The 19,621-nt window shown below is 35.5% G+C and overlaps 2 protein-coding genes across 4 annotated transcripts in view; both read left to right on the top strand.

The window, feature by feature from the left end:
- LOC127981898 (ladderlectin) overlaps positions 1-2,184 on the top strand; it is a 46,156-nt gene extending 43,972 nt beyond the window's left edge. Inside the window, exons 1-6 of one of the 2 annotated variants that reach the window (XM_052585516.1) lie at positions 278-372; positions 470-542; positions 679-779; positions 1,223-1,357; positions 1,658-1,769; positions 1,956-2,184. In XM_052585516.1, coding sequence (XP_052441476.1) covers positions 482-542; positions 679-779; positions 1,223-1,357; positions 1,658-1,769; positions 1,956-2,035 — 489 coding nt within the window. In that variant the 5' untranslated portion in view covers positions 278-372; positions 470-481 and the 3' untranslated portion in view covers positions 2,036-2,184. Of the gene's footprint in view, positions 1-277; positions 373-469; positions 543-678; positions 780-1,222; positions 1,358-1,657; positions 1,770-1,955 lie in introns of those variants that run through there. The other variant, XM_052585517.1, reaches the window with a different exon arrangement.
- Positions 2,185-3,359: 1,175 nt separating this feature from the next.
- LOC127980672 (tripartite motif-containing protein 2) lies at positions 3,360-19,437 on the top strand. 2 transcript variants are annotated; one of them, XM_052585464.1, is made up of 12 exons: positions 3,360-3,546; positions 9,295-9,455; positions 9,881-10,041; positions 11,255-11,406; positions 11,755-11,935; positions 12,832-13,594; positions 14,728-14,831; positions 14,925-15,092; positions 15,196-15,364; positions 15,530-15,600; positions 15,761-15,901; positions 16,737-19,437. In XM_052585464.1, the coding sequence occupies exons 3-12, from the start codon at positions 9,934-9,936 to the stop codon at positions 16,887-16,889; spliced, it is 2,010 nt and encodes a 669-aa protein (XP_052441424.1). In that variant the 5' UTR covers positions 3,360-3,546; positions 9,295-9,455; positions 9,881-9,933; the 3' UTR covers positions 16,890-19,437. The 2 variants fall into 2 exon arrangements, with proteins under 2 accessions (XP_052441424.1, XP_052441432.1); XM_052585472.1 differs by lacking the exons at positions 3,360-3,546; positions 9,295-9,455; positions 9,881-10,041 and having other exon boundaries at positions 11,263-11,440.
- Positions 19,438-19,621: the final 184 nt, after the last annotated feature.

Here is a 19,621-nt window from a genome sequence, read left to right as displayed (position 1 = left end):
TGAAATATGATATCTGATCAGATAAATTACTATTCACATCTATTAAAGCAAAATCCTACAGCTTCATTCAATCACTTTACAGTGACTATTTTTGTTAGTTTGCTTTTATTTCAAATAGTAGTAATCAGCTAAGAATATTACACTGAAATTCACATGCAACACAATGCAACATCACAAATGAGGATGTTCAGGATCAAGTCTTATTTACCAAAAAAGGAATGATAGATTTAAAGAAGTTCTCATTGGTGTTCAACCAGCTGCACATTGTGACTGAGCAACTGGGTATAAATAAAGCTGATTTCAAGCAATGGACTGAGTATTATACCAACGAGTATTACTGCCTGCTTGCTTAGTTGAATTTTGGTTCACTTGGTATGACTTTTTTATTGTATTTCCATTTGTAGTATTTAAAAATTTGTTAATGCATTTATTCGTTACATTATATTTACAATAATGTTGATATTAATAGGACTTTGTCAGCATGTGGATTTCTGCAGCATTCCTTCTTTTCACATTGGTTGTAAATGGAGTCAAGTCTGAAGGTAAATGAACAAAATAGACTGAATTTCCCTACTTTACTGCAGAAGATGAGAAGGTTTGACGTTTCTTTTTTTACATTCACACATTTCACCAATCTATTGGAACAAATGCTTAAGTTTTATTCAATATTTCTTGCAGAACCTTTCAGCATTGGCCGAAAATGCCCCTTGGGCTGGGAGAAATTTGGATCACAATGCTTTAAATATTTCGCCGACTTAAAACAATGGGCTGAAGCAGAGGTAAGTTTGGGTTCTCTGTAATATAGATACAATTGTGGTCAAAATTTTACATACACTTATCTGCACGCCTCTGCAAAAATGTTATAAGATATATCACATAAAAAAATTATATAATCCTCAAGAGAAAATAATAGCTGCATTTATAAAAAATGCAACAGTTTAAAAGTTTACATATGCTTGATTCTTAACTGTGTTGTTACCTGGATGATCCACAGCTGTTTCTATGTTTTTGTGATAGTTGTTCATGAAGTTTGTCCTTGACAGTTAAGCTACTATTGTTTTCAAGCACCGTTTGCATATTTGAACCCTTTCAAACATTGACTGTATGATTTTGAGATATTTTCTCAATGAGGACAGCTGAGGGACAAAAAGTTCAAATGCTAACTGATGCTCCGGAAGAAAAAAGCACGATGCATTAAGAGCCAAACTCTTTATCCTTACAGAAACAATGTATTGACCAAGGAGGAAACCTTGCATCTGTCAGCAGTCAGCTCACTAACAGTTTCCTAAAAACCTTAGTGAAAAAAAATACTAAAGGCAACACCCGTACCTGGATTGGTGCTCATGATGCAACTAAGGTAGCTGATTTGTCATTCCCCTTCAAATATCAGTCCAACCAGTGTCAGATAAATGTAAAACTTTGAAATTAAATGAACAGTAAATGTTGTTCAAATTTAATATTGTATACTTTTGTCAGATGTATTGCTTGTGATTTTTCTAATTGTGTGAAGGCTTGTTTGCACATGCCCTAACAAACACCAGAAGCAGCTCCACATTAAAAATTAAATGTGTATATTAGCCTACCAGAGTTCTTTTTTAAAGATAAAAGGGAGGGGGGGGGGCAGCAAGTTTGATCATGTTAATTGAATGTTTTTTAGGACTTTGTCTGGTTTTGGAGTGACGGATCAAAGTTTGAGTTCAGTGACTGGCATACTGGTGAACCGAATAATTACGGAGGAAGTGAAAAATGTGTGGAAATGGGCTATGGAGGTAATATATACACGCTGTCCATATATTTAAAGCCATTTAACAATAGTTTTTATTTAGCATAAAATAAACTGTTAAAGGTGGTTTTCAAACTTTGCACATTTTCTTACACATTTATATGTATGGCTTTCTATTTACACTTAATCATATTTGACAATTCATCTGAACAACGTATCTGAATTTCCACAGGTGAGAACCGCTGGAATGATGCACCCTGCAATACTCTTCTCAGTTTCATCTGTTACAGACCAGCTAGAATTGAGTTCTAATCCTAAATTTGATTGATAAACCAATCTCTTATGTCTGTCCATCACCAATTTCTAAAGTTTTCAAACTGCTGATTGTAACAGACATGCTTTGATTTTGAATTTTAAAGCAAAACTAAAAGAAAATAATAAAAGAAACTTTAAACTACAAATGTACATCTTTCTTTGTTTCTCTTTAGGGGTTTTGCTATTTTCAAAAATAATTTTGATTATCTGAGCTTTAAGGAATAAAGTGACTGCAGGGGGATCTTTGATGAACAATACACACCTTGATGTTGTAGTTATGACATTTTTCCAGGAGAGGGTACTGCTAACCTGCCATTTACTGTCTCCACGACTTAACCAGACGACCTAGATATTGACTTTAATGTCTCAACTCTCAAGCCACCTTAGCTAAACCAAACATTAGGAGGGTGAAGGATGGTTAACTTAAAAGTACACCTTAATTTAACTGGTCTTGCATGGCTAGAATTGGTCACTGTTTGTCTTATTCTCCAGTGCCTAATGTGCTCAGTTTATGCTGAGAATGATCAGAATCAAATAAAGTCTTAACATCATGCACAAATGCTCTATTATGTTTTTTGTGACCTCAGGGGTTTTTGTTTAGTTTTATTCACTTGGGTGTGTGTTTCTGCATTGTGCATTGTCCAGTAGTTGTAATGATACTGAGACATGTTGTGTGAGAGTGCCAGGCTGTTCCACTCAAGTTTTCCAACTCGGACAGCATTCAAAAGTGCCTCAATGCTCTCTTTGGTTTGACTGGAAAAATTAAATGTATGCCAATTTACCAAGACAATGGCAACAATTATACAACCCCCTATACATAAGAGAAAGAGAGAGAGAGAGAGAGAGAGAGAGAGAGAGAGATAAAAGTATGCATTACATATGATTTTTTATGCCTTCCATGCATTTGATTTTAAACATATTTGCTCTATATTTAACTAACATTTTGTATTAATTAAAAGTAATATTAAAATATTAAAAGTAACATTAATATAGAAATAAATGGTGCATAATTTGTAGGCTAATATTGTCTAGTGCTATCAAATCCCCGCAATATAGAAAATATTAAATAATACATTTTATTGAAACAACACTTTCCTTTAATTAAATAAAAATATATATATAATAATCTGACTTGTTGCCTACAAGATTAATCATGTTATTGGTGTGACAGGAGGCAGACAGAGCAAAAAAAAAAAAAAAAAGGTAGAGGAAGAGCAAGGTTGTTTGCTTCAATCCGTGAGTCTGACAGTCTGTGCTCCCTGTCCTGTGATTGGCTACAGAGCGACAGCTCGCGCCTGGCTCCTCCCTTACGGCACGCTGGCTGGTGTGTGGGTTGCTTATGTCGCTGTGGAGTGCAGAGTGGGGGAGTGACAGAAACGAAAGGAGACTGTGCAAAACAGCCCCCCTCCCCATCCCTCCTCTACGGGAAATGGGTCTGAGGCTGATGGGTAAGACAAGAAGCTGCTGTAACGCTGGTTTATCTGAAGCTACGCAGCTATGGAGGAAAGGTAAGACCCGAAATCCAGACAGACACATGGAGAATTACACGGGAAGGGAGGGAATTATGCAGCAGCATCTGCTACACACCAACGCACCATGTTTCCATGGGAAGCAAGAACGGGGGTGGGGTGGAAGGAGAGGAGGAGGAGGAGAGGAGATGGATGCTCACATATACACTGTGATGGAAGATATCACTGTTGCGTTCGCAGGTTTGGTTCTTTAGATCAAGTGGTTTTGATGCATGTAAGTTAATGCATTAAGCCTGAACTAAACCTGTTCTACTGAAGACTGCATATGAATCATGCTATCATACAATATCAGGTATTTTTAAGAACGAAAGTGAATGTGTTGCATCTTTCTGATAGGCCTCACTATATGAAAAGGTTTTTTTATTTTATTTTATTTTTTTATTTTTTAGCTCTGCACCTAATCTAATATTCTATTGATTTCATTTGCCAGGCTTTCAAATATACTTGCATCTTTTTGCTGGCAGCTTTTTGGCATGATGTCAATATGCTATGCTCCTTGGCCTAAATTCAATCAATCCGACATGCAGGAAAGAAGACATTTTTCATTTGGACTGAAATTTGCTTCACGATCTGTATTCCTCAGTATTTTGTAGTAGCATCCTTACTTAGAAATATACAGTAAAATATACACAACTATAGATTAGAAATGTATTACAAAATACATAGTAATACTTATTTTAATTATAAAAATACATATGTACTATGAAATATATCTGCTTAAACCTATTAATATGCAGAAGTATGCTTCTGACGCTTAGACAAGTAAAGTACTAATATGTGATTGAAATAGGAAGCACTTTCCATAATTAAGGAACAACATAAGTTTTTTTTTTCTGTCAGAGAATGTTTCACCATTTGGTCACCTTCAGCATGAACCCTCTATCTCTCTGAAGGCATCTGGCATTTTAGAGGCATTTTTGTTTTACATGACCACATAAGAACTAATGGCCTTCCTACATTGTTCTTCAAGACTTACTGCAGTGAACCAGTTTCCTGCTGCCTTTTACCACAGTAGGTTATATAAATTATCCTCCCTTTTCAGGATGTTTGGTCTAAGTTGGCAAATCCACCCAGCATTTCAATACGCAGAGGCACAATTTTTACATATGTATGATGGTGGACCTCTTCCTACCTTTACCATCTTCTGATTAAAGCAAACTGAGAGTAAAGTGGGTGTTTCTTAACTAGATCATTTGTTTTCGCTTTTAAGTACTTCCAGACCAGGCTGCAGTATTGGGATTGTATTTAATTACTGAGCCTTGTGCCTGTATTTATTTATTTAATAATAATCTTTTAACCTCTTAATCTTCTCATTGTTAAGAACATCTCTTCTCTGATGACGTGTTGCACAAGTAAACAACAACAATCCAAACAATTTCAATTTAATGTTTCATGCCAACTTTGAATAAAAGTGTGTTGTTTGTCAAACTAACTTTCATACAGTCCACGTGGTTTATTTCACATGTGGTAATTTGCCCTTAAGCCTACATTTGTAATTTAATTACTTAATCAAAAAGTGTGACCGAATAAAACACACTGGTCACAAAAATGTACACAACACATAAGCTGTAAGAACTGAATGTTATAATATAATGTAAAGTCTGTGTCGTGTAAAACTGTATAACCCATAGCATAAATGTATTACATTACAATATCTTTTAGATCAGGATTTTCATAACTGTAGTTAGGGTTATATAAAGATCTGATGAAAAGATCATAGTTGGTCTATCATTAAATTGAAAAAGATTCAAATAAACAATTGAAACATTGAACATAAAAAAAACATTGAAAACATGTCATGTGACCATTAACCAACATCATACGAATTTGTTGTTAAATTATTGATATATTATTCAAGGGGTACGAAAAGGAAATATCTAGTGGTTTAGCTGACAAAACGTTTGGGAATCCCAGTAATCAAAATAGCATATTTGCTTATCCTTTTGTAGTAATGGCAACAAAGCCACCAAGCTAATCAAGCTAGCAGTATTTTAGGGTACAAAGTTATGAAGTTAGCAGTATGCTAATAAGCTGACTGATAAAAGTTGAAATGACAGGCTTATTGGTTACCAAAATAAAAAAGAAAGCTGGTTAGCTTGCAAACATTTTTGAATTAGATTTTGAAGTTGGCTATCTACATTTTCTGAAAGTTTAGCACTTCTATTCCTATTTTATGCCCCATTTTGGGAATTGCCAGCCAAGAAAATCTTAACTTATTATTAATTTTTTTGTTTTTTGGGGGGGCGATGATTATGACAGGTTAGTGCTTGTGCTGTCATGAGATTGACATGTCTTTTTCATTCTGCGGGGCTAACAGGAAAACTATGGGAAGCTTTTGGATCTTCTGTTCATAATGCATGAGTGGTTTTTCCCTGGGGTAATTCTGCTTCAGTAACTCGAAATAGTCCTTCACAAAATCGCTTGCTTGCATTTGCCAGGATCCTTATGGTTAACACTCTTTGTCATTTGTCATTATGATCTCTGAGATGGGAAGAAGGGGCTCTGGTTTTTACACTGAGAGCTTTTTTTGATAGAAAGGGCATTGTCTGAAGAGTAATGACATATGGCAGCTCAATATTCCATTTCCTTGTATTACATCATCATATGGCATTATATTTTCATCCGATTCAAATCCCATGTGACCTCATTCCCATTCAAGTTAAAATTAAACTTAAAGTAAGTAGTTTTGAATAATTTTCTAGTGATTATGTGGGATACTACCACATTATATTACTTTGAATATGAGTGCTTGTAGTTACTGATTCAAAGCTGAGGAAGCTCAAAACATGATTATGACCCCATTCCAGTTACATTTTCAATAAAAACTAGAAGTATTGTGGGATATAAATCACTGAACCAGCTATAATCCAAAGCAAATACAGTCAATGTAATGTTTAGTCATTTAATCATGTTCTGCCTAAACGTTCATTAGTCTAAGAGTCTTTAATCCAATTGCATGACAAAGATCCATTTATTTCAGTCAGTGTTCACTGTCTGTTTTAACTATGATCATGAATGGAAGCCGTTAAAGGTCAAAACCATGGGTCATCATGGGATTTTCCCCCCATCTCTTGTTAAATACACTGAAATCAGTACCAAAGATCATGGTGAACTTCCAAAAAAACCTTGTTGTTTGTTCTCTGCTCGGGGTCAGAATATTACAGCCTTTTGTAAATTATTAATTAAGTTTGTGTTGTGAAGAGTAGTATTTCAGTATATTTAAACGTACATAGTTATTTAATTCCTCAAAGCAACTGGATTTAATAACAAAGCTGCACTGTAAACTTCACACGTTTTTAATATTGTGCTTATATTTCTTTGTGGATTGTGGTATTATACACTAATGTTCGAAATTTGGGGTCAATAAAATTTTATTTATGTCTTTAATGCTTACCAAGTTTGCATTTAATTTATAAAAAATGCAGTAAAACAGTAATATTGTTAAAAAAAATTAATTGAAAATAACCCATATATATATATATATATATATATATATATATATATATATTGTATTATATATTTATATTATTATCATATATATATATATATATATATATATATATATATATATATATATATATATATATATATATATATATATATATATATATGATAATAATATAAATATATAATATAATAATATATATATATATGTATATATGGGTTATTTTCAATATAGATAGATAGGTACAGTGGGTACTGAAAGTATTCAGACTCTCATTTTCACTCTTTGTTATATTGCAGCCATTTGCTAAAATCATTTAAGTTAATTTTTTTCCTCATTAATGTACACACAGCACCCCATACTGACAGAAAAACACAGAATTGTTGACATTTTTGCAGATTTCAAAAAAAAAAAAAAAAAATCTGATCATTCTTGAGATGGTTCTACACCTTCATTTGAGTCATTCATTTCAGCTGTGTTTTATTATACTGATTGGACTTGATTAGGAAAGCCACACACCTTTGTATATAAGACCTTACAGCTCACAGTGCATGTCAGAACAAATGAGAATCGTGAGGTCAAAGGAACTGCCTGAAAAGCTCAGAGACCGAATTGTGGCTAGGCACAGATCTGGCCAAGGTTACAAAAACATTTCTGCTGCACTTAAGGTTCCTAAGAGCACAGTGGCTCTCCATAATCCTTAAAATGAAGACGTTTGGGATAACCGGAACCCTTCCTAGAGCTGGTCTTCCGGCCAAACTGAGCTATCGGGGGAGAAGAGCCTTGTTGAGAGAGGTAAAGAAGAATCCAAAGATCACCGTGGCTGAGCTCCAGAGATGCAGTCAGGAGGTGGGAGAAAGTTGTAGAAAGTCAACCATCACTGCAACCCTCCACCAGTCGGGGCTTTATGGCAGAGTGGCCCGAAGGAAGCCTCTCCTCAGTGCAAGACACTTTAATTTTTAGGAGTTAAGGAGTTTGCTAAAAAACACCTGAATGATTCTCTGGTCTGATGAGACCAATAGATCTTTTTGGCCTTAATTCTAAGCGGTATTTGTGGAGAAAACCAGGCACTGCTCATCACCTGTCCAATACCGTCCCAACAGTGAAGCATGGTGGTGGCAGCATCATGCTGTGGGGGTGTTTTTCAGCTGCAGGGACAGGACGAAGAGAGCAAGATGAATGCGGCCAAGAACAGGGATCTCCTGGATGAAAACCTTCTCCAGAGTGCTCAGGACCTCAGACTGGGCCGAAGGTTAACATTCCAACAAGACCATGACCCTAAGCACACAGCTAAAATAATGAAGGCCTGGCTTCACAACAACTCCGTGACTGTTCTTGAATGGCCCAGCCAGAGCCCTGACTTAAACCCAATTGAGCATCTCTGGAGAGACCTGAGAATGGCTATCCACCAACGTTTACCACCCAACCTGACAGAACTGGAGAGGATCTGCAAGGAGGAATGGCAGAGGATCCCCAAATCCAGGTGTGGAAAAACTTGTTGCATCTTTCCCAAAAAGATCTCAACTCATGGCTGTGTTACATCAAAAGGGTGCTTCTCCTAAATCCTGAGCAAAGGGTCTGAATACTTAGGACCATGTGATATTTCAGTTTTTCTTTTTAAATGTGCAAAAATGTCAACAATTCTGTGTTTTTCTGTCAATATGGGGTGCTGTGTGTACACTGAGGAAAAAAAAATGAACTTAAATGATTTTAGCAAATTGCTGCAATATAACAAAGAGTGAAAGATTTCAGGGGGTCTGAATACTTTCCGTACCAACTGTATATGTGTGTGTTAAAATATAATTTATTCCTGTGATTGCAAAGCTGAATTCTTTGTAACATGGTCCTTTAGAAATCATTCTAATGTGTAGATCTGGTTCTTAAAAATTCTTATCACAGAAACACATACATAAAAAGTGTCTGCCTCAAATGTGTTCAAAAATACTTCAGCTATGAGACTTTGCTCGTTAACATGCTTGCAACACATAAATTGCAGAATGAGAAAATATTAATTTGACTGCAGCTTAGGTTACCATAGTAACCTGTAGGTCTCTGCAAATTTGATGTAATCCATTGAGAATATTTTGAATTCTCTTTCATGTTCAGTATAAGTCCAGTGTGCATTGTATCATGGAGATACCATGTTCTCTGGACATTTACCATGGTTGTGTTGTGTACGCTTCTTCATTCTACAGGTTTGTGTGTGTGTGTGTGTATAGACTTACCTACTGTATATGTTTCAGTGTTTGTGTGTGTTCATCTCTGATCTCTTTTCTCTGTAGGGCTCAGTGTCAAATGAGGGGAAACTGTAACTGGCCCCTGCAACCTGTGGTCTGTTTGAGTCTCCAGTGGATCAAATACACATTCTTCCCTTAATATCACTGCGTTATTTACAAGAGTACACACGTTTACATGCACAACGACTGAGCCTCATCTCTCTGAGGTGAGCGCCACTTCCTTCTGTGAAGTCTTTACTCTATATCAGACCAGATTTCTTCATCTGTTGTATGATTACATTAAAAACTTAACCTGGCTTTGACTAACTCTGTGGCCTTTTCTCAATCTTTCATGTCATATTTCTTATGGAAAATATTTTCTGTGCAACAAAACAGCTAATTCTTTATGCTGTCTGTACTTAATATTAGAAAAACATTTTCCTTCGCCTTACCCGATATTAATATGACTTATTTTCTGTCCATATTGGAAATTATGGAAGCCCCCCCCCCCCCCCCCCAGATTAAAAAATAAGAAATAAACTTGTGAGATATACTCACAATTATGAAAGTTTAAGCAACTGTACGTACGTTTAGTCATCAGACTACTTTCGTCAGAAATGATGAAATAACTATCTTTTTCATCTTGTTTTAGGTGTGTGCTTTCTGCATCCTTGTATTGTGGGTGCAGTTACATCTTCCAACCGCATGGAGGCGCAGCAAGCTTCTCCTGAAAGCAGCAGTGAGGAATGTACTGTACTAGAGGCTCTGCCTGGCAAGGGAACAGCGCTAATTTGCACTCAACACAAAGGAAAAGTGAGAACTATTTTAATACACACATTCACATAAACACATGCACACACTAAATGCACTAAATGATTGCACAGATGGGTGAAATATCTCTCAAAGGCAGTGTTTTTCCCATGAGCATAAGCTTTCTGTCCCAGAAAAACAAGTGTACCATGATCTCCGGTGGTTTTGTCTATAAATATCATAACTTAAAAGATGACGTTAAGTGTTCTTATAGGTTAGAGAACATTTATGATGAAAGTGTTTCTCATGTATTCATGTAGCACCTGAAAGTATCCTGAATATTCCCAGAAAAGATAATGAGATAATTTTCAAGCATCAAACTTGTAGTCCCATCAATATAAACAGAATAGGATTGAGACTGCATAGTACTAATGTATAGTTGTGTTTCACGCACATGCCTTTTTCAGTAACCAATTACAATTCAGATGCTTAGGGAACATGTGGTGGCTGTATTTAAACAATATCCCATTAAAATAGTTACAAAATAAGCCTCCACTCTAGTTTATGCAAATTTATTTTTATAGAATATACAGGGAAATAAAAAAAAATTAATCAAATGAAATTGAATTCTCTACTATATATTATGAGAAGACAGTATGCCAAAATAGTATGTCCGAATTCATAGTAGTTGGAAAAAAATTAGATGAAAAATATCCAGTTGACCTATGTGCTTGTGCTGAGATTTTGAAGTGCATATATTGTGGACACTTTACCGTCCCATGAGGCCACAGGAGAGGATTTATGAATGGCAGTGAAGCAATGCAAGTTGCGCTTTGCGTTCATGAATTAAGTTCCTGTTCAGACAGTATATGATTTCAGACGCACCGATTTACTTTATATAATGGGGAATTATTTTAGGGAAATGAATGAAATGGAATGGAATAGTAAAGAACTATAGAAATATATTTAGAAAACACCTTCAAATACATTTTTATAGAAATTTTAGTAAAAACTTAAATAGAACATATTATAAAGAATGTATTTAGAAAATGTTATTTTATATTTAAAATATTAACTATTTGAAAATATAATAGAAACAATTGGGAAAAAAAATCAATATAAATACATTTTAAAACTTAGATACATAATACATACAAAAATGAAATGGCAAATATTATAAAAAATAAATTAAACAAAATAGAACACCCCTTGACATTTCAGTTCATTTTAGAGTGGATTAAAATTTCTGCTTTATTTTTTTCTGTGCTGTATACAGGTGTCTGCGTTGTACTGTTTGGCTTGTGAGAATCCAGTATGCGTGGACTGTATAAATGGAGAACATGCTGAACACCCCACTGATTCACTGGAGAATATTGTGGACCAACATTTAGCGGCACTGCAGGACAAAGTGGATTCAGCTAAGAACAGGTGCTCCCATGATGCCCATCATGTCAATAAATAAGTAGGCCGCCACTGAATATACACCTTTTTCATTTGTTAAATATTTTTACAATGCTTTCATCAGAACCATTTTGGCACACATTGTACCATATTTAAATACATTCCACAGATTTTACCTTTCCATCAGTATAGAGAACATGAATAAGTTTGTAGATTATCTGTGGGTCTTAGACTAAGCAAAAAATCAATCTTCTAATTGCTTAATTCATTAAATGATTGCATAGTGATTTACTGTTGTTACTGTGCTCAATAATGGTTGATGGATGGATAGACAAATGAATGGATGGTTAATGGACCTATTTAAATAACTCGCAGGCTTCCTCAGATAAGAGAAGCAGTTCAGTGTTTGAGAGACATTCTGCAGCAGTTGAACTCTCAGCGCAGCTCCATAGAGGAAGACATCCACTCCTCTTTCAGCGAGCTCCACAAAACTCTCGATACACGCAAGAGCGTCCTGCTCATGGAGCTGGAAGTCACTTATGGACTGAAGCAGAAGGTATGTGCACAGAAGACTCCACTCGCAGTTGTTAAGCTGCTAAGCTAAAAGCATGAAACTCACACGATGCCTCACACAATATTGGACAAATTAGGCTATTTTAATTAGATTAAATATGCATATTTTTGTATACGCTTTCTTTCAAAAATTTGTCGTGACTAAGTTTTTTGTACATTTTAAAAGAAGTATCTTGTGCTAACCAAGTCTCTTGTGTTATTTTATTATAACCGATATGCTATTGTAGTTTTTGTTAATATTTAGTATTAGATTTTTGTTTCATATTTTCTGTATTAGTTTTAATCTTAGTTGAAGTTTTATTAATTTCTAGTTGTATTTTCATGCTCTTTTAGTAATTTTAGTAAAAAAAAAAAAACTAAACAAAAGTGAGAAATTTTCCCTTGGCAAATAGTTCAAAAACTGTAATAATGAGAAATATTATTTTCTTCATTAATATATTTTAAATGCCATTTATTCCGATAATGCAAAGCTACATTTTCTGCAGCCATTACTCCACACGTCATGTGATCCTTCAGAAATCAGTCTAATATGCTGTTTTTCTAAACATTTCTTCTTATTTTTATGTGGAAAACAGTTGATAATATTCTGTGGGTTAAAAAAAAATTTTGGGGGGAAGATCTTATGTAATATAAATTTCATTTGTTACTTTTAATCAATCCAATGTCTCCTTGCTGGATGAAAATATGAATTTCTTTAAAAAATACCTTACTGACATCAAACATTTAAACAGTCATGTATATTTATTAATTGAATGTTTATTGACATATATTAACATGTTATTTTAATATAAATTAATTAGGATACAAATTCTTCTTATCTTTTTGAAATGTTTCTATCTTTTGAAATGCCCCTTCTGTTTGATTTTGTGTATCCTAAAGGTTTTGCAGGCTCAGTTGGACACTCTTCTGCAGGAGGAAGCTGCCATCAACTATAACTGCGGTCTGACCGGCCAAGCCCTGGACGGGGGTAACAAGGCTGTCATTCTGCAGACCCATAAAGACGTGGGCGAGAGACTCAGTGACCTGGCCAGCCAGGGCCTTCCTCTTCAGCCTGAGGAGAACGACCAGCTGGATCTCATGATGGAGATCGAAGGACTTCGCAAGTCCATTCACAACCTGGGGACTATCGTCACCACCAATGCCGTGGCCAGTCAGTCCGAGGCATCAGGTGATGGTCTGGAACAGTGTGTCGTGGGCCAGCCAGCATCTGTCGTCATTACCACAAGAGACAAGTCTGGAGGACTGTGTAAGACGGGTAACGCCATCATCTCAGCTGAAGTCTGCACGCCGGATGGCAGCGTTGCAGACGGCGAAATTGTGGACCTTAAAAATGGAACGTATGAATTCCAATACACGGTGAAGAAAGAGGGAAATTTTAGTCTAGCACTTAGACTTTATGATCAGCATATTAAAGGAAGCCCCTTCCAGTTAAAGGTCACCAGCTCTCCAGATGATTCTTCACCCACCACCACCGCAGCCAATGCTGCATCCACGGGATCCAGTGATGGTGGGGCACGGAAACGGAGCGCCAAGTCCCCGGGGAGCAGAAGCCGGCAGAAGGGTGTCAGACGGGGCGGAAGCTTGTTCAGCACCCCAAAAAAGAAAGTGAACCCGATCGAGGATGACCTCATTTTTAGAATAGGTACACATGGTTGAATAAATAACAAAATTCTTTTTTCCAACAGCCTCTTTAGTTTTGCTGCCTCTTCCATCTAGACTAGCAGTAAACAAGGTCTCTTAATACATCTTAATTCTCATTTTCACAAATTAAATAAATTAAATTATAGTCTTAAATAAAGAATTCAGTGCATTAAATGCTTATTAAATGTTTATCTACCTCAGTTTTTTTGGTTTGTTTTCTAATAAAAATATCTAACAGTCCTTAAATGAAGATATATTTACTTGAGATGCAATTGAAAGTATGAATTTTGTTTTCTGATAAATGAAAAAAAATTAAATGAGTTTATCCTTAAACAAGAACAGATATCTGTTAATTGGGTATTAAAACTTGTGTTTTCTTCGAATTTTCGTATTTTTCTGAGTCTGCTGGCAGATATTTGTTCTTGTTTTACCCATAAACTCAGGTCATTTTGATAAATTCAGAGGGTTACTCCACCCCAAAATGAAAATGTTGTCATTTAATCACTTACCCTCATGCCGTTCCAAACACATAAAAGCTCCATTCATCTTCGGAACACAATTTAAGATATATTGGATGAAAACCTGGAGGCTTGAGACTGTCCCATTGACTGTCAAGTAAATAACAGTGTCAAGGTCCAAAAAGGTATAAAAAGTCGTCAGAATACTCCATCTGCCATCAGACGTGCAATCTGGGTTATATGAAGCGACCGGAACACTTTTTGTAAGCGAAGAAAACAAAAATAACGACTTAATAATTATAACAATAATTATTTTGTCAGCGGTCTCCGCTGTGTCAATCCATATCATTGTGCTTTGTATATTCTTCTGTGTCCTCCGCGCCACAAGGATGCGCTGTTTTCTTTTCAAATCAAAGCTAAATACACGTAGTAACCGCAGTCTATGGGACAGTCTCAAGGCTCCAGGTTTCATCCAAAATATAAAATTGTGTTCTGAAGACGAACTGAGCTTTTACGGGTTTGGAATGACATGGGGGTAAATGATTAATGACAACATTTTCATTTTAGGGTGAAGTATCCCTTTAATGCATCTTTGTTGAATAAAAAAAATAAACCAATCAATCTTACTGATTCCAGATTTTTTTAACAGTCTTTTATTTGACATCTGTTTTTATAGGAACAAAAGGGAGGAATAAAGGAGAGTTCACTAACCTCCAGGGAGTAGCAGCTTGTTCAGAAGGAAAGATCTTAATTGCAGACAGCAACAATCAGTGCGTGCAGGTAACAAGGCCCTGTCATCATCCACTATTTACCAACATGGAAACTGTAGGTACAGTATTTCTGAATAACTGACCTCAATCCTCTGTTGATCAGATATTTTCAAATACGGGGGAGTTTCAGAGCCGGTTCGGGGTACGTGGCCGTTCACCGGGGCAACTTCAGCGGCCCACTGGAGTAGCTGTGCATCCAAATGGAGACATCATCATTGCTGACTATGACAATAAGTGGGTTAGCATCTTCTCCAGCGAGGGCAAATACAAGGTCAGTTAAAAGCAGAGTTCAGAATTAGTGTGCAACTGCTTGAATACAAACTGGAATAAAATGCCTGCTTAGTTTTATTGACAATGTTCTGATGTTTCTGCAGGCTAAGCTGGGCTCAGGAAGGCTGTTGGGGCCAAAGGGTGTATCAGTGGATCAGAATGGTCATGTTATCGTCGTGGACAACAAGGCTTGTACTGTTTTCATCTTCCAGCCCAGTGGGAAACTCGTCACTAAGTTTGGCAGCAGGGGAAATGGCGACAGACAGTTTGCAGGTAGGTACAGGTCTACAGCATCTGATGAAGGGCTGCAGACTGCACTGTAACATACAGATGCAAATTATATAAAATATAGCTTTATGATTTGAGTTGATACAATCATGTAATGTAATCATTCAATGGTTCTGTATGAATTTAACCTAGACCCTCCTTTCCATATAGGCCCACACTTTGCAGCAGTCAACAACAACAATGAAATAATCATCACAGACTTCCATAACCACTCTGTTAAGGTAATCCTAGGCATGCTGGGTTTTTTTTTAACAGTGTCGATATTCAACACAAATATTTCCATGTTGTTACACGAACAAGAGGGTATATTTTTTGTCTTCTATTTGTAAAGTATAATATTCTGTAATCTATATTATATTCCTACTTCAAACTCTCTTATAGGTATTTAACGCAGATGGAGAATTCTTGCTGAAATTTGGCTCAAATGGTGAAGGGAACGGTCAGTTCAATGCTCCCACAGGGGTTGCTGTGGATGTCAATGGGAACATTATCGTGGCAGACTGGGGAAACAGTCGGATTCAGGTAATGAGTCCTTGTGAAGTCCTGTATTGACTTTAACAGACACATGAGTTAGTCAGTATGAACTCTAACTGCTCTCTATCTAGACAATGTAGCCAGAAACATTTATCTGGTACCTTAAAATCTAGTGTATATACAGTACAGACCAAACGTTTGGACACACCTTCTCATTCAAAGAGTTTTCTTTATTTTCATGACTATGAAAATAGTAGATTCACACTGAAGGCATCAAAACTATGAATTAACACATGTGGAAATATATATGGAATTATATACATAATTAAAAAGTGTCTAACAACTGAAAATATGTCATATTCTAGGTTCTTCAAAGTAGCCAGCTTTTGCTTTGATTACTGCTTTGCACACTCTTGGCATTCTCTTGATGAGCTTCAAGAGGTAGTCACCTGAAATGGTCTTCCAACAGTCTTGAAGGAGTTCCCCGAGAGATGCTTAGCACTTGTTGGCCCTTTTGCCTTCTGTCTGCGGTCCAGCTCACCCCTAAACCATCTCGATTGGGTTCAGGTCCGGTGACTGTTGAGGCCAGGTCATCTGGCGCAGCACCCCATCACTCTCCTTCTTGGTCAAATAGCCCTTGATGCCTTCAGTGTGACTCTACAATATTCATAGTCATGAAAATAAAGAAAACTCTTTGAATGAAAAGGTGTGTCCAAACTTTTGGTCTTTACTGGGTATATACGAATAGATATAAAAAAAAAAAAAAAAACACTTTTTGAACAGTACTATGTAGTTAAATTGTATTACATAAAAATAATATACATAAATTGAATAAACACAAACATTCAAGATAGAACATAAAAAAAATCCTTCTCTTTCTCAGGTGTTTGATGGGAGTGGATCGTTTCTGTCCTACATTAATACAGCGGCAGACCCTCTCTATGGGCCGCAGGGTCTCGCTCTGACCTCGGATGGCCATGTTGTGGTGGCTGATTCTGGGAACCACTGCTTTAAAGTGTACCGCTACCTGCAATGACTTCAGAGAGACTCTGATCTAAGACGGAAAGAGAATCCAAGTCATACTGTAGATGTCCAAATCTTGCACTTAATGTAATGTAATGGTATTCTATCTCCTTGGTTTTCTCCATGTCATCTTTTTGAATTTCGAACTACTGTGGGAAAACTCTCCTAAGAAGACTAAAGCTTGTTAACACTGTTTATGGGATGCCTTGGAATGCCTTTGCCAAACCTCCACACTCCACACTGTGGAAAAACTGAGACATCAGAATGCATTGGTGAGTGAACGACCACCCAAGCTGAAACTTATGTGCTGCATGTGTGGACCGTGCATGCGCCGCCAGCTTTTGGACACGTCCAAACCCCATCTGACTTCTAGGATGCTATTAGAACACTATCTCAAACCTTTAATGAACTTTTTGATGAGTTATTGAGCTGCTCATAACTTATGCACCCAAGAGAGAAGAAAGAGAAGCTTTAGCATTCCTTCTTTGATGTGTTGGCTCCATTCTTCATGCATCTTACTGTTAAATTATTGGTTAAAAGTTTGGAATAATTAAAACATTTTAATCTAAAGAAGTCTCTATGTTCATCAAGATTGCATTTATTTGATCAGAAAAACTGTAAAAAACAGTACTATTGTGAAATATTATTACAATTTAAAATAACTTTTCTGTTTGCATATATTTTAATGTTATTTATTCTTTTTAAAGCAAAGCTGAGTCTTCAGCATCACACAGTCCTTTACAAATCATTCTAATGTGCTGAAAAATTTCTTATTATCATCAATGCTAAAAACAGTTTTTGTTGTTTAATATTTTTGTGGAAACCGTTATACACTACCATTCAAACGTTTGGTATAAGTGAGGTTAAAAATGCATTAAATTAATCAGAAATTACAGTAGACATTTAAAATGTTCTAAAAGATTTATATTTCAAATAAATGCTTTTAAAGTTAAATTAAGGAATCCTGGTGAAAAAAAATAAAAATATGAAAATGGTTTTCAAAATTGATAAGAAGAACCATTAATAATTTAACACTAATAATAACTGAGCAGCAAAGCAGCTTATTAGAATGATTTCTGAAGGATCATGTGATCATGAAAACTGGAGTAATGATGCTGAAAATCCAGCTTTGCATCAAATAATTACATTTTAAAATATATTCAAAAAGAAAACGGTTCCTTTAAATTGTAATAATGTTTTACAATAATATGTTTTCACTGTTTTTACTAATCAAATATATGCAGCCTTTGTCAGCATAAAAGTCTTATCAATAACATAAAAAAATCTGAATTATTTCAAACCTTTGACCAGTAGGCCTGATCATAGTGTCACAAACGCTGATCATATTCCACCCATTCCAGTTTAATTCATAATTTTCAGTCCAATCAGTGCAAATGCATTAAGCAAAATTACAGTGTGGTATTGAAACATGACCAATAGCATTTGAATCATTGTCGTGTGTAATGACATACTGTGTATATGTGTGTAAGAGACTAACAGTAGATTACGCGACACACTGTTACCTTGCATACTTATCGACTAAAACTAGCAGCATATGGGCTCTTTATTTAGAAAATATTAGGACTCTCTATTTTCCTTACAAATACTATTAAAAACTGGAAATATCTATATTTGTGTATTTATCGTAAATAATGTTTCAAAGAAAGTATGTTTGGGTTTCAAATACAAATGTAGTTAAAACCCAAACATTTTCAAGGAATTGATTTTGATTTGTCGATCATGCATCGCAGGATTCTTAGAGGCATGATTCACATAGTGTTGGAGTAAAGATTTCATACAAATTTCTTCATAACTGAATGGCACGTGTATTTGATCATCACAACATAAAGGTCTTTTTTTCTCTTGGTACAGTGAGTCGGTACTGAAAATGGTTTTGCATATGCATAATGTGCTGATTTGCTTTATTGCTGATTGTATGTAAAGAATGTTTTGTATGTTCCATCAAAAAAAAAGAAAAGAATTTGACTTGAATGTTATTGTTTTATGTCCATACAAAAAAACAAAAACAAAAAACAAACGCCTTAACATGTACATCTTGAAACATTTAGAATTGTTTTCACTTGATTGATGAAAATGTTTTCGGTTGCACTTTATTTTACAGTACGTGCACTAACATGTCCTTACAGTGTATTTATCTAAGAAAGTTCTGGTAATACAAGGTAACTACATGGAGTAGGGTTAGGTTTAGGGGTAGGTTCAGGGTTATTACCTAGTTATTACATAGTTATTGTAATTACTATAATAAGTACATAGTATGTTCATGAGGAACAGGACTGTAAAATAAAGTGCTACCATGTTTTCAGTTGAATATTTGATTTCATTTTGTTTATCTAGTTGATGTGTGCCTGTTTACGATTCAGAACAATAATCCTGCTTGAACTGTGTTGAGTTTTCTAATATTGCAACCGCTTCATATTATCATGCTTATCATGAGTAAGTGTACAGTGCATTAAAAAGTGACTTTGGAAAAGCTTCTTGTCCTATTTTGGATAGGATTATCATTAAAAAATCATGACAAATAAAATTTTATTCATAAATTATACTATATAAATATATTGCCACTTTTATTGCCTAACCCTAACACTTGTGATGCTTTATTTGTGTAAAAAGTGATAGATTTCAATTTGCAATGAAAAGAAATCTAAATTCAGCTTAAAATTTAAGACTAATTTACAATTTTTTACAAACTCACTATGCTTTCTATTCAGCACAATCATAACAGAC

Source organism: Carassius gibelio, chromosome A1 (assembly GCF_023724105.1).
Source record: "Carassius gibelio isolate Cgi1373 ecotype wild population from Czech Republic chromosome A1, carGib1.2-hapl.c, whole genome shotgun sequence".
Classification (NCBI taxonomy): Eukaryota; Metazoa; Chordata; class Actinopteri; order Cypriniformes; family Cyprinidae; genus Carassius; species Carassius gibelio.
This window is presented reverse-complemented; position numbering and strand designations above follow the sequence as displayed.

Bases quoted from the DNA above. Each gene is read 5' to 3' on its own strand.
- LOC127980672 (XM_052585464.1), top strand. From the start codon at position 9,934: ATGGAGGCGCAGCAAGCTTCTCCTGAAAGCAGCAGTGAGGAATGTACT. The intron at 11,936-12,831 runs GTATGTGCACAG...TGTATCCTAAAG, and splicing joins CTTATGGACTGAAGCAGAAG to GTTTTGCAGGCTCAGTTGGA. The intron at 15,093-15,195 runs GTCAGTTAAAAG...ATGTTTCTGCAG, and splicing joins CCAGCGAGGGCAAATACAAG to GCTAAGCTGGGCTCAGGAAG.